At 39.8% G+C, this 12,168-nt stretch overlaps 1 protein-coding gene across 1 annotated transcript in view; it reads right to left on the reverse strand.

Moving 5' to 3' along the window:
• JARID2 (jumonji and AT-rich interaction domain containing 2) overlaps positions 1 to 12,168 on the reverse strand; it is a 329,429-nt gene that overhangs the window by 36,489 nt on the left and 280,772 nt on the right. The window contains exons 7-8 of the mRNA XM_030552478.1: positions 8,249 to 9,266; positions 3,371 to 3,864 (exon numbers count right to left, since the gene is read on the reverse strand). Of these exons, the coding sequence (XP_030408338.1) occupies positions 3,371 to 3,864; positions 8,249 to 9,266 (1,512 nt within the window). The remainder of the gene's footprint in view (positions 1 to 3,370; positions 3,865 to 8,248; positions 9,267 to 12,168) is intronic.

Raw genomic sequence — 12,168 nt, forward strand, 5'->3', positions numbered from 1 at the left:
TTTGGCTCCCGAGGACAGCGTTATATCGAGGTAGAGGTGTACTAAAGAATCCTCTAGGAACTTAGAAGTATTAAGCAGAAGCTTTGAAGCTGTGAGGAGCCTAACAGAAGAACAGCTGAATGGAAAAATTCTATTGTGATACTTCATTAATATTTTTACTTCAAGGTCCAAGAGACACAGACAAGGTTTTCATCTTGAGGCCAAAAGATCAAAAACGTCAAGACACTTGATCACGGCCTTGGATAGGCCAAGAGACTACTTACACTCGATCTTAGCTCATATACTTTCCCTCTTCTCTCCTTAATAGGAGTCCTGAACATTAACTCAAGTCAGGGGTGCCCAGACTACGGCTAGATGAAATTTTTCAGACTTTTTTTTTTTTTTTTTGGCTGAAAAACCCAAATTCAGGTCAACAAAACATTTTGTGAGTTTATGCCATTTTTAGTGAATTGTTTTGGTTTAAACTAATTGTTTTGTCATTATCCAAACAAAACATCCAAACCCAGATTTTTTCCTGCTAGACTCGCCAGGGGAGTTAGGCATGCGAAGGAAGAGATAGTAGTGGTGTGGGAAACTCAGGTTTGAATCCCAGCTCTAGAGCAGGGACTGGAATCCAGTCTCCCTCTCAGGTGAGTGCCCTAACCACCAGTCTGTTGGCTCTTCTGGGATGGGGGAATCAATATCTCCTGCTGAAGCAGTTTCACTTTGTATAAATAGTCATTAGAGCAGGGACTCGAACCTTGGGTTCTCCCACCTCTCAAGCCACAGAGTCACACACTCTCTCTCTCTCTCTGGCCCAATGACTATTCAAGTATTTTATCAAAATATTTTATTACTTCTTTATATGTCATTGGTGAGAACCGTACTTGAAAATGAGTGGTCTCTTCTTAAAAATATGCCCCAATACAACCACAAGATATTAGACTTGATGCAGGAATTACTGGGTGAAATTCTATGACCTGTGTAACGTAGGCAAGGATAGATGAGCACAATGGTCTTTTCCGGCCCTACATCTATTAATTTACAAAAACCTCTCTCAAAGCAGAGCTAAGGTTGCTGTCACACAATAGGACCTTCCTATCCCTATTCCCTTCTGGAACATAAGATTTAAAAACTCAAATATTAGGAAATATTCACTTACGGTCTTCTCACATGCCCCCAAAAGAATGTTAGCGTGACAAGAAATGCCACTTTCCCACCAACAAACATATTTATGCAAGCCAGGGAATCTGCAGTTAAAGTGCTGTTTCATTCACAATGAAACCACACAACCTTAGCTCTAATCCATAAATAGTACAGCTCAGCTAAGGCATCTGCACACTATGACTGAGAGCCACACTTGACTCACAGCAGGGCAGCTGTTCATTCTGCAAAGTCAAGAACAAAATATAATCTTAAAACCAAAAATGAGTTAGCTTTCAGAGCTTGTTCTTGATGCGAGACACCAGTTCTCATTGCATGTTTTTCCCCTACCTCCGTACAGAAAAGTATAAAACGTTGTGATTTTAGTAACAGAACCAGAGTTTGAGGTTAGGTGGTCATATTTTGGGGGGCTGTGTCTCTGGAACCCCTAGAGCAAACATTCTCAAATGTGTACTATATATTCTACCCTGGCCCATACCAATTTTCAAAACAGGTTTGAGTCTGACTGTATGTGTGGTTTTAAGGAGGATTGCAAGTTTGGTTGTAAACAGAAATCATGTTGCAATGTTATCTATCGTACCACCCTGTTATTCAAGACTTCCTGTCTGGTTTGGTTCTTGTATCTTGGCTGCCTTTGGTAGATGGGGGCAGCATGAATTATGTCAGCCAAGTTCACTAATATTTAAATAGTTTACATGCTAAAGCATATGTACATTTTAAAAGTACATTTATTAAAATTTCATTAGACCTGTACTTCGTCATGCCACAGTGCCGGGGGCAGGACATAATGCCTTCTCAAAGTTCCTTCCAGTCCTACATTTCTATGATTCTATACTGGGTCTGATATTGTGAAGTCCTGAGAGACTACTACAAGGTGTTGAAAGTGCATCAATGAGAGTTTAAGAGCGTTTAGCACTTTGCAGGAGGCATTCAGAACTTAGCAGGTTCAGGCTCATTATTAGAGTGTTCATTCCTGAACTCTCTCTTAATTCTAACAGCTGATTAGGATATTTCTCTGCACAGACTCACTCTTTGTGTGTATGATCTCTCATCTCCCTCTAAAATATAACTTGGGGACTTTATAGTGGTAAGCAGTGAGGTGGTGTTTTCTCCCTTTTGTTAAGGTTGTATGTGCAGCTCAGTATGTTCTAGTCATGCTTCATTTGTTATTAAATTCAAGATATTAAGTACAAAAAAAGGCCTTTTAACTATGCACATTAATGTAGCTGCCATTCGATAAGGCTTGTATCTTTTTAATGTGACAGAAACATCATTAACGGTTTGTTTTAACACGGGAGTGAGAAGGGAGCCCCAGAACAGAAAACTCTTCAGCTGACAAACTCTAATTCATTGCTGGGCAGAAGAAATGTGAATGAACTTTCTTAAAAGCAATTCATGAGCTTAGTCAGTCTCTAAATAGCTCAACAAAAACTACTTTGGACAGCAACACTTGGAATGCTACTTGTTTTCATTTCATAGTGACAGGAGTGAGACTGGGGAGGGAAGAGTGGTATAGCAGCTTACTGGCCACAGACAGTAAGTACTGTATATTTCTCCCTCTCTGCTAAACAATTCAATTTAACTAAAAAGTACACTGCAAGTTATGATGCCAATTCTTGCTCAATAGTGGGAGGCTGCCAATAAAATACAATGAAAGAGACAACAATCCTTTGTAAACAGATGTGTTTAAAGTCTGGGGGAACAAGCATTGTGACTATTTGTGCTTAGCAAAATTTGGCATCACAGTTGAAAATATCGTTTGCATGTCAGTTCGCACTTTCTAAATCTTGTGTATTTTTAGTGACATTAGTTTTGATGGCTCTATCAGGGGAACAGTACTCTGCTCATCGAGCAACTGGCAAGAAACAGGCGTGAGAGAGTGGAACGTTACTATAAATGTCACTAAAAACTGAAAACAAATGTGTCTGCTAGGATAATTGCTTAGTGTATTTCTTATAAAAAGGGTCAACTCTGTAGATGGAGAGGGACTAGTGTTCTATGTAGCACAAAAATAACGTTTTCTAGTTTGTCAAGCCCCAGAAAGATCAGGATGGAGTTAATACCCCTTCATCAAACTGCCTGCAGCAATTAATAGTCCAGCCACTGACGCTGGAACAACCCTGTGGCCTACTGACTGACTCCAGCTGGGTCTTACCACATTGCAGCACAGAGAACATCTGCTTCAATGCTTTCACAGAAGAAAATCAGCAGAAGTGGTCTTTACTACCTTGTATATACACTTGTGTAAGTCGCTAAGAACTCCCTTCTCCTCCTCCTCCTTCTCGATCTCCTTTTCCTGAGCAAAGAGTCGCCGCCTGCCCGTTTTCAATGGGATATCAACTTCTTTCAACTTGTTACGGAAGCCGTTTTTGTGAACCACACCATTGATGAGTCCATTTTTGGGCTCGAACCGGGGCAAGGAATGGAACTTATAGGCGTTTTCGGAGTGTCCCTCCAAAGGGCCTTTCCTCTTCTCTAAGATCTCCTTTTCCAGCAGGACTTCCTTCTCTAGTTTCTTGTGCTCCTCAGAGGAGAGGGAGTCATAGGAGAGCAAGTACTGGCAGTAGGCTTCCTGCAGCTTTGCTAGCCTGTCCTGTGCAGTTCTGGGGATGCGTAGCATATCTGCCAGCTTGTTCCATTTCTTTAGGTCAGTCACTTGCTGCATGCCGCCCATTTCATTTATCAGCTGGAAAAAGCAGGCCAAATCTAGCTCACAGCCTCCTGGAGTCCGTGTGTGTGTGATGGTGGGGAGGGAAGAGGGAAATACAGGAAACAGTTAGGAAAATTTTTCACAGACTGCGTTCAACATTTCTTTACTACTTATATAATACCAAATTCTGTTCAGGTGGGACACTCCATTTTCTCAAAATCCTCAGTAGTGGAGATACAAAAACAGAACAGAACAGTCATATAGTCAGTGTTTCCATTTTTAAAGTGCCCAAGTTCTGACTAAGATACTAGGATTGCAAAGATTATTAATTAAGTGGATCACATTTTGGTGTTCACACTAACCTTCCCCACAGCTACTTTTGGCCTCCATTTTGGGTTCAGTTGCCACCTCACAAGTTCAAGCCCTAGCTCTGCCTGATTAAGAGCAGGGACTTGAACATAGGGCATTCACCTGGAATACAGGAGACCTAACAATACCCAGCTACTCTGACGACATGCCTCCCAATCTCTCTCTCTCCCCACCCTCCCTGAAATTTCATCCACTCAGAAACCTTCCCAGTGAACTTTAGTCAAAACTGACTTTCCACAAAAAGTTTTGGTTTTGATGAATCAGCACTTGACAATAAAAAAAATTCCCAGCCAGTTTTATATAAGTGTAGTGCAGAGTTTTTAAACATTGGTACAACACTTTCAAAATATTACATAAGCTAAGTATTACTATTAATAATGCATTTTTCTACATTAGTAAACAAAAACAAGGGGAAAACCAGGAGGAAAAACTGAGGACAACTGAGATTCTTATCTCCATAAGCATCACAAACATGTTTCTGTCAACTCAAACAGATGAAATGTGATTGATCTAAAGTAAAAAGCTCCAGATGAGTCCACAGAGTGGCATCCTCTAGTAATTTAGTAAAGACGGTCATTTGCATTTTACACTGTATATTAGTTTTAGAAACTGCAAGACCATCAGGAGAATGATTCATTACTTTCTGGGAAACTTCAATCAAAGAAAAAAAATAAAGACTATACAAAAGCTTTTAAATTCTAGCATAAAGACAGTCAAATTAACGATAAACTTTCCATCCAAAAATAAAAATTTTAAAGAAAACCTCAGTATCACATTTAGTCAAAGGACAGAATTAACCATCAACAGAAAAAGGTTCGCACACTGACCAAAACCTGCCCATAAATAAGGACAACTGCTATAGGAAAAACTAAAAAACACAACATTATCATCATCAGCACTGTTCCCAAGTCATCTTTTTCTCCTCTTTCCATTCTGAGAAAGTCATGGAAACATTAAGGATTAGCAGTCTTTTAATGTGAATTTAATACGGCTTGGAAACAGTACTGGGAAACAGAAAGATGCATCATCGTTCTAAATGACTCCTCCACTGCTGAGATGATAGCTACCTCCTCTCAAGCCTAGTCAACAGTCTGTTCAGATTCTTCTACTATGCCCTTTAGCATAGCATCTGAGCTGTATGTGTGCATCTCCTGCAAATTAGCCATACTGTCTTACACTATTTCATAGCGGTTCTCAGATTTCTGATCTCCCCCATTCTCTTCCTTGACAGTTTTTCCCTACCCTTCAGCACCTTCCTTTAAGGCAAACTCAGTGACGAGGCTCAGAAGCCTGGAGACACATGGAAAATTTTTGCAAAGTTTATCTACAGTGCTGCAACTGAGGCAGAACACGTTGATAGCACATCACTGAGTAGATGACAAAAATGCCTGTGCCTAGATCACAGGATAGTTTGTACTGGTGCTGAAACAATAAGCAATGATTTTCCAAGTGTTTGACAAAGCTCTAGGGTAAGTCAAAGGGCAGAAAAAGTATGTTCTATCTAGCAACCATTCCTAGTTAAAGTAGTGCAACTTCCACCCATGAGGAGAGGGGTGGTGAGAGCAACAGCATAGGAGAAAGGAAACAAGTTTGAGAGGTTTTTGTTCTGTTATTTTTAATCCTTTACATAAAATAGCACTCAAGCAACACACAGCGTTTTTGCTCATGCCCACAGTTGACAAACAAATGGAAGGCATATAATCTGTATGAAGCTGAGTAACATCCCTTCAATTCTGAAAGATTACGTTAATGGCTCGATTTCATATAAATAGCTTTATAATACAACACAAATATCTACAGGCTCAGTTTAAATCACCAATCTCAAAACACTTCATCACATGCTTAAAAATGGAATGTTCTCAAGCACAACAAGATGGAAGCTACTTCAGAATGTCAGAGCTTGAGTTCTCTCACTGAGTAAGTATGCTGTATTACTGTGGGTGCTTTGTAACACCTGCCCTCGTTAAAGATTGTTAAATGGTTTCAGTTACAACTCCATTGCACATGGTCATAATTTTCTGAAACACTCATTTTTAGGGTGAAACTTCTAAAGGCTGGCCTCTGCCTGCAGGTTAATATGTATTTTAAGTTTGATGAAAAAAAATTTAACCTCTTCTTTCTTTTTAAAAGGACTCATAGCAAATAGCTGAAATTGAAGACTTGGCAAAAACTAAGGAGTCTCATCTGACACGTTTTTTGTTTGTTTGTTTGTTTTTTAAGTTTTGATTTGACAATGTTGGGAAAGCTGAAAAACTGAGCAAACTCTGAAAAAAAAATGTAAAAAAACCCCTTCAGGTGTGCCTTTAAGGCCACATCCTGCCCGGTCCCACTAAAGTCAATGGCAAAACTCAATGATTTCAGTGGAAATGAGATTTGGTCCTTACAGCAGGAGTATGCATTTGTGCATACTTGTTATCTCAAAGAATTTAAAGTCTCTATTGCTGAAACCAATATATTTCTAATCCATGCACTCTGATTACCTTCAGATTTCTCTTCCCCTTCTCAACATTTTGTTTTAATTTTAAACTTAAAAAAGACGTAGGAAATTAACTGTGTAAAGATTAACAGTAACACCATCTTAAAGCTGTGAGACCAGGTACACAAGAGCCAGGAAATTTAATCAAAAAGTTAATGTTGCATTAATAGGTGTTAATGCTGCCATATTGTACATATGTTGTATTTTCCGCTTTCCCTTGCCAATGTAAGATGAATTTAATATTCCTTATTATTAACATACAACCATTGCAGATATTAGAAATGCCAAAGGATCAATTTAATTCTGCTAGAGTAATCTCAACTTTTGGAATTCCCTGAACTTTTGAGTATTTGATCTCACAACTTAATATTACAGCAATCCTACTTTTCTTCAGGCATTTTACTGTAGAATACTAATCCTTACTCCTTTTTCTTAAATCCTGAAATATTGTACTGCACATTACAGAGGAGTTCTTGGTTAATATTATAATCTTGCAAAGTCTGAATTAGTTTGTTTTCTTGTTTTTTTCATGGATTTATGTTGTGAAAACTGAAATAAACTTTTAACATAGAAATAAATGGTGTGTGCACTTGAGGTAGAAAGAAAGGAGCTTTCTTTAAACCAAGTAATGTGCAGAGCAGTCTCACAGGGAATAATGCCTCAGCTACAAAAGCAGTGCCTCAAGTTGTACTGTTAGATGAGTTATAACTCTGTTAGAAGTTACTAAAAAAGAAGTGTTAAATAAAAATTTGAAGCAACTAAGATAAATTTATTATATTTTCTAGGCTAATTAGAAAAAGCAGATTTAAAGATATTTTTCCTAAAGATTAAAATGTTTTCCTTAACTAGCATGTATGTTCTTTACAAGCCATTGTCACCTTTCTATTACTTATGTCATATCTGACAGCAGACCATAAACCAAGAATTCTTTTAAATAAACGATTCTCACTCAGGCATTAGCCATGGCAGCCACCTGCTGGGAGAAATAATGAAACCGCCATTTTGCAATGAACCACATTTTACTGCCTATTCTTGACACTTAATGGTTGTTAAATGTCTGCAAGTCACTAGAAATTTGTGATCTTAAGTGTCTGGATAACCAAACAGAAGTCAGTTCAAAGACCTTTTTTTTGTTTGGCTGGTGATTCCTTTTTTCAAAAAAACAATTCTGGAGATGGAAAAAGTAAGATTCATTTTCTCGTTTAGCAGCACTACATAAACTGTAACAGAAAACATCTCTGGAAAACCCCTAAAAACTTCCAATGTAACTTTAGATCAAGAATCTTAATATTTATATTTATTATTTTTATAAGTAAGTGGGAGGGAAAGGAGATGATCTTGAAATTTGAGTAGAGACACCTATGAAGCCTTTTGCCCTAGGTAAAATCAATGAAGCATCAGGCAGTATTAATGTGCTTAAGTGAATCAGCATGGAGAAGCCTGCACTGCACCCACTTGCATGGCACCTGGCCTATGAATAAACAGAGGAAAATCCAGCATCCTGCAGTTTCACAGGGATTCAATTAATCACAAAATCAAATGAAGCACAAAATTTACTGCACAATGCTTATAAACCGAAGCAAAAGGCCTGCAGGAGCCACAGCCCTTACCGATGAGTGGGAGCTCATCCATGGTAATGCCCTGAGATTTGAGGTGCTTCTTGATGCAGGCCAGCCGCTGCACGTTGGGTCCCCAGCGCCTGCTGAGCTTGTGTATGTGCTGAATCTGTGTCACAAACCGCATTTCATCATTCAGCTTGCACTCAGGTCTCCAGTCTGCAGGAGGAATCACCCTACACATCCCATACTTCTCTACCTGAGCTCGGACTGACTCAATGTATATCAACGGGTCATGGAACTCCTTCGCGGAGGGCCGAAGGATGGGAATCTCATCCATCATTGCCCACCCAGACTTGCTACTACCCTTTTCGTGCTTTCCTGTTGAGTCTTGTGGCTTGTGCAAGGACTCAGTTTGAGAGGTAGAATGATTTTCACAGGAGGCATTTTCAGTTTTACTGTGTGCTTGTTTCCCTGGCGTATTCTTTCCAGCAGTGGCTCTTTTCGGCCTATTTCTTTCCAGAATCTTCTCTGGCACTTCCTTTTTCACATGTCCATTCAGCAAGGGCTTTTCCACAGCTGCCTTTTTACTTGCAGCTTCTGTCAAGCTGACCGCTCCTTTCATTTTCTTGGTGGGTGACTGTATTTTGTCTATATGATTCGTCTCTTCCAGCCTCCTCTTAGAATTGCGCAGCCCCTCCCTCAACTGTCTCCCCACCTCCTTAGTACATGCCTTTTGGTTCAACTTGCCATTGACCTTGACACCATTAACAGTGATATTGTTAGACTTGGACGCTCCAAGGGATAGCACCTGTTTGCGGGTTTTTGCATTGCTACTTTCTGTTTTCCCTGAGATTGTATGGTGAACAGGTGAACTGGGTTTGTGGTGATTTAGTTTGGTTTCCTTGACCAGTTCTTTCTTGGCTTTGGTGTATGTGACGGTTCCCTTTGTCACTGTTGCAGTGTACTTCACAGTTTTGGATGGTGAAGGTCTGACTTCTCTCATCTTTTTGGCACTGGCTGCATTTGCACCTGGAGATGACATTCGAGTGATTCCGTTGACCTTAGAAACCTGGAAAGCCGGAAGTATTGTAGAGGAAGCAGAAGGAAGAAAAGAGAAAACAAAAAGTAAATTAATAAAAGACTATTTGAATGGAGACACCCACAGAAAGCCAAATCATGCAGACCTGACTCCTAATGAGGCTGCAGGATATGGACCCCTTAGGGCAATCTGCATTTCACAGGTTTCATCCAGAGAAGAGCAGGATCTGGACACTTTTAAAAACAAAACCAGAACTGAAAACAAATAAAGTCAAGCCTGCTCTCCGAGTATGAGACAGGTACCTCTGCCTTAAGGAGAGGGTCACCTGACTCATGCATCTCTAGTTAAGAACACTACTCTATTTCATAATCTACTGTAAAGTCCTTGATAGCATCATGAGGACGAATGCTTGAGTCTGTAACTAAAAAGAACTAGTCACTCTCCTGTACCTACTATAAACTAGTGAGATGGACATGGTTGGTTAACATCAACAGAAGGTGCACAGAACACCCACCCACTCCCCTCCTTTACTGACCTGAAATTGATAAATCTACAAATCTGAAATTTATATTCAAAACACAAACATGTGTTTGTCTATATCTCTGAAACACTATGTACCCAACAGATCACGATGGCCATGAAGGATCCAGTTTATCATGTATACTGAGTTTTGGGAGGCACTCTTTTAAATTGTTAATACGGAATAGAAGTTTGTACAGTAGTTCTGATACTTGTTTAAGTTTTATATCTGGGCAGTTTTACTTCTATATAGTATATTTTATTGCATCATATTATCCAACTCAAGTGCTTTAAGTTATGCATCTAAACCCAGTTAGGAAACTAAAAGTAACAGCCTAACCATCAGAAGTGTGGAGCATGGACAGCGATCATTAGCTTCTAAGGGAACGTCTGAAAACCAGGTCACTTCTATTTAAGCAAGTTAATTTAGGAAGCCAAGTTTAAACACTGCAGCCTTAAATTCTTATCAACTGGGCATCAGCAGTTTATGAGAATGCAAAAAACCCCTCAGATATCCGAAGTCCAGACCTTCAATATACGTACCGACAACGGATGCTCATACTGTATAACCACACTTAACCTGAACTCAGTTAATACCTTGCACCTCTATAAATGTCCTTCCAAGGATTTCAAAACCATTTTCAAATAATTAAACTTCATAATCCCTCTGCAATAAATATAAGTATTATTACTCCCATTTTATAGGATGGCCAGATGTCCCAATTTTATAGGGACAGTTCTGATATTTGGGGCTGTGTCTTATATAGATGTCTATTACCTCCCACCCTCTGTGCTGATTTTTCATACTTGCTGTTTGGTTAGCCTACCATTTTATTACTGGATATACTGAGACACAGAAAAGGTTAAATGACCTGCTGAGGTCACATAGTGAAATCAGCAGAATGGTAAGGAGAACCTAGGAGTTCTGACTCCTATTCTGCTGCTCTAGCCTCTACAAGACAAGCCCTCCCTCTTAGTTATGCCCAATGAATTGTACTGTATATATACACACACACTCTCCACACAGTTTCGCAGTTGTTTCTCCAGAGTCTGGAGCTGGAATGGTGCCCTTTTAAAACCAGCCAGCATTCTCCTCTTCACATGGCTCCAGCCGTTAGAGAAACCAAAGCCCAGCTTCTTCTGAGGAGAACCCGTTTACCGGATGGTTTCAGGTTTCCCTGTGAGCGTTTTAGATAAATGGAACAGAAGTACTTGTGGCACCTTAGAGACTAACAAATTTATTTCAGCATAAGTTCTCGTGGGCTACAGCTCACTTCTTTGGATGCACAGAATGGATACAGAGAACATGAAAAAGTTGGAAGTATGCATACCAACAGGAAGAGTCTAACGAAGTAAACCAGTCCAAACTTCTGACACTCACAGTTCAAACTGAACTGGGCTAAAGCCTCCAAGTTCAGTTCCTTTTTTAATTTATGTATTTCCACAATTGATTGGACTCTTCCAGTTGGTATGCATACTTCCACCTTTTCATGTTCTCTGTATGTATAAATATCTCCTGTCTGTGTGTTCCATTCTATGCATCCGAAGAAGTGAGCTGTGGCCCACGAAAGCTTATGCTGAAATAAATTTGTTAGTCTCTAAGGTACCACAAGTACTCCTGTTCTTTCTGTGGATACAGACTAACACGGCTGCTACTCTGAAACCTTAGATAAATGGGAGTTTATACTGTACATAAAACTTAACCATTGACAACTAAAAATGCATTTGCGAGCCTGCCCTGTGACCTGGGAAATGCTGAATGCGAGACTTGGGTAAGATCCTTTTTGGTTTCTCACTCCCTGGAGCAGCTGTGGCCTGGGAGAGCTGTGGAGGCAGCCCCCGACGGTCAGGAGGTACCTTGAGCATCCCCTTCTGGCTTTTTTACATAGTAGTGGCTCTAAAGGAAATCCCAGGCAATCATTTAGGAGGGTAGCTGTGACACATGTCCTCAGAAAAACAGATGAGGGAGAACGGAGGGATCCTGACAACTTTGATAAGATACCTAAAACATTCCCTTTTCCAAAGGCAAAAAAAGCATTGAACTCCTTTACGAGTTTTAGGCCAGAATTAAAACTGCCAAGATATAAAACCCTGGAAAATTGCATTTACTATGAAAACTGCAACTTACTGTAACCAGTTAGTGCCATTCCAATGCCTCGGCATAGCAAGAAGACAGATCTCTCAGAGCCAGTTATAAAGCCGAAGGGGTTCATCTGACTAATGCTATCTAACCTTCCACCCTACATTATGAGGGCAACATTTTAAATCCCGGTTCACCCTACAAAGTTATTTCAAAGAGGGTTTGGTCTGCTTTCAGTATTATATCTGTACTAGTGTCTTCTACATTTGAAGATACACTTCTCTTCTAGATTCCCCAGCAGTAAGCCAACCCTATAAGGCTAAAGAGAACTTG

Source organism: Gopherus evgoodei, chromosome 2 (genome assembly GCF_007399415.2).
Source record: "Gopherus evgoodei ecotype Sinaloan lineage chromosome 2, rGopEvg1_v1.p, whole genome shotgun sequence".
Classification (NCBI taxonomy): Eukaryota; Metazoa; Chordata; order Testudines; family Testudinidae; genus Gopherus; species Gopherus evgoodei.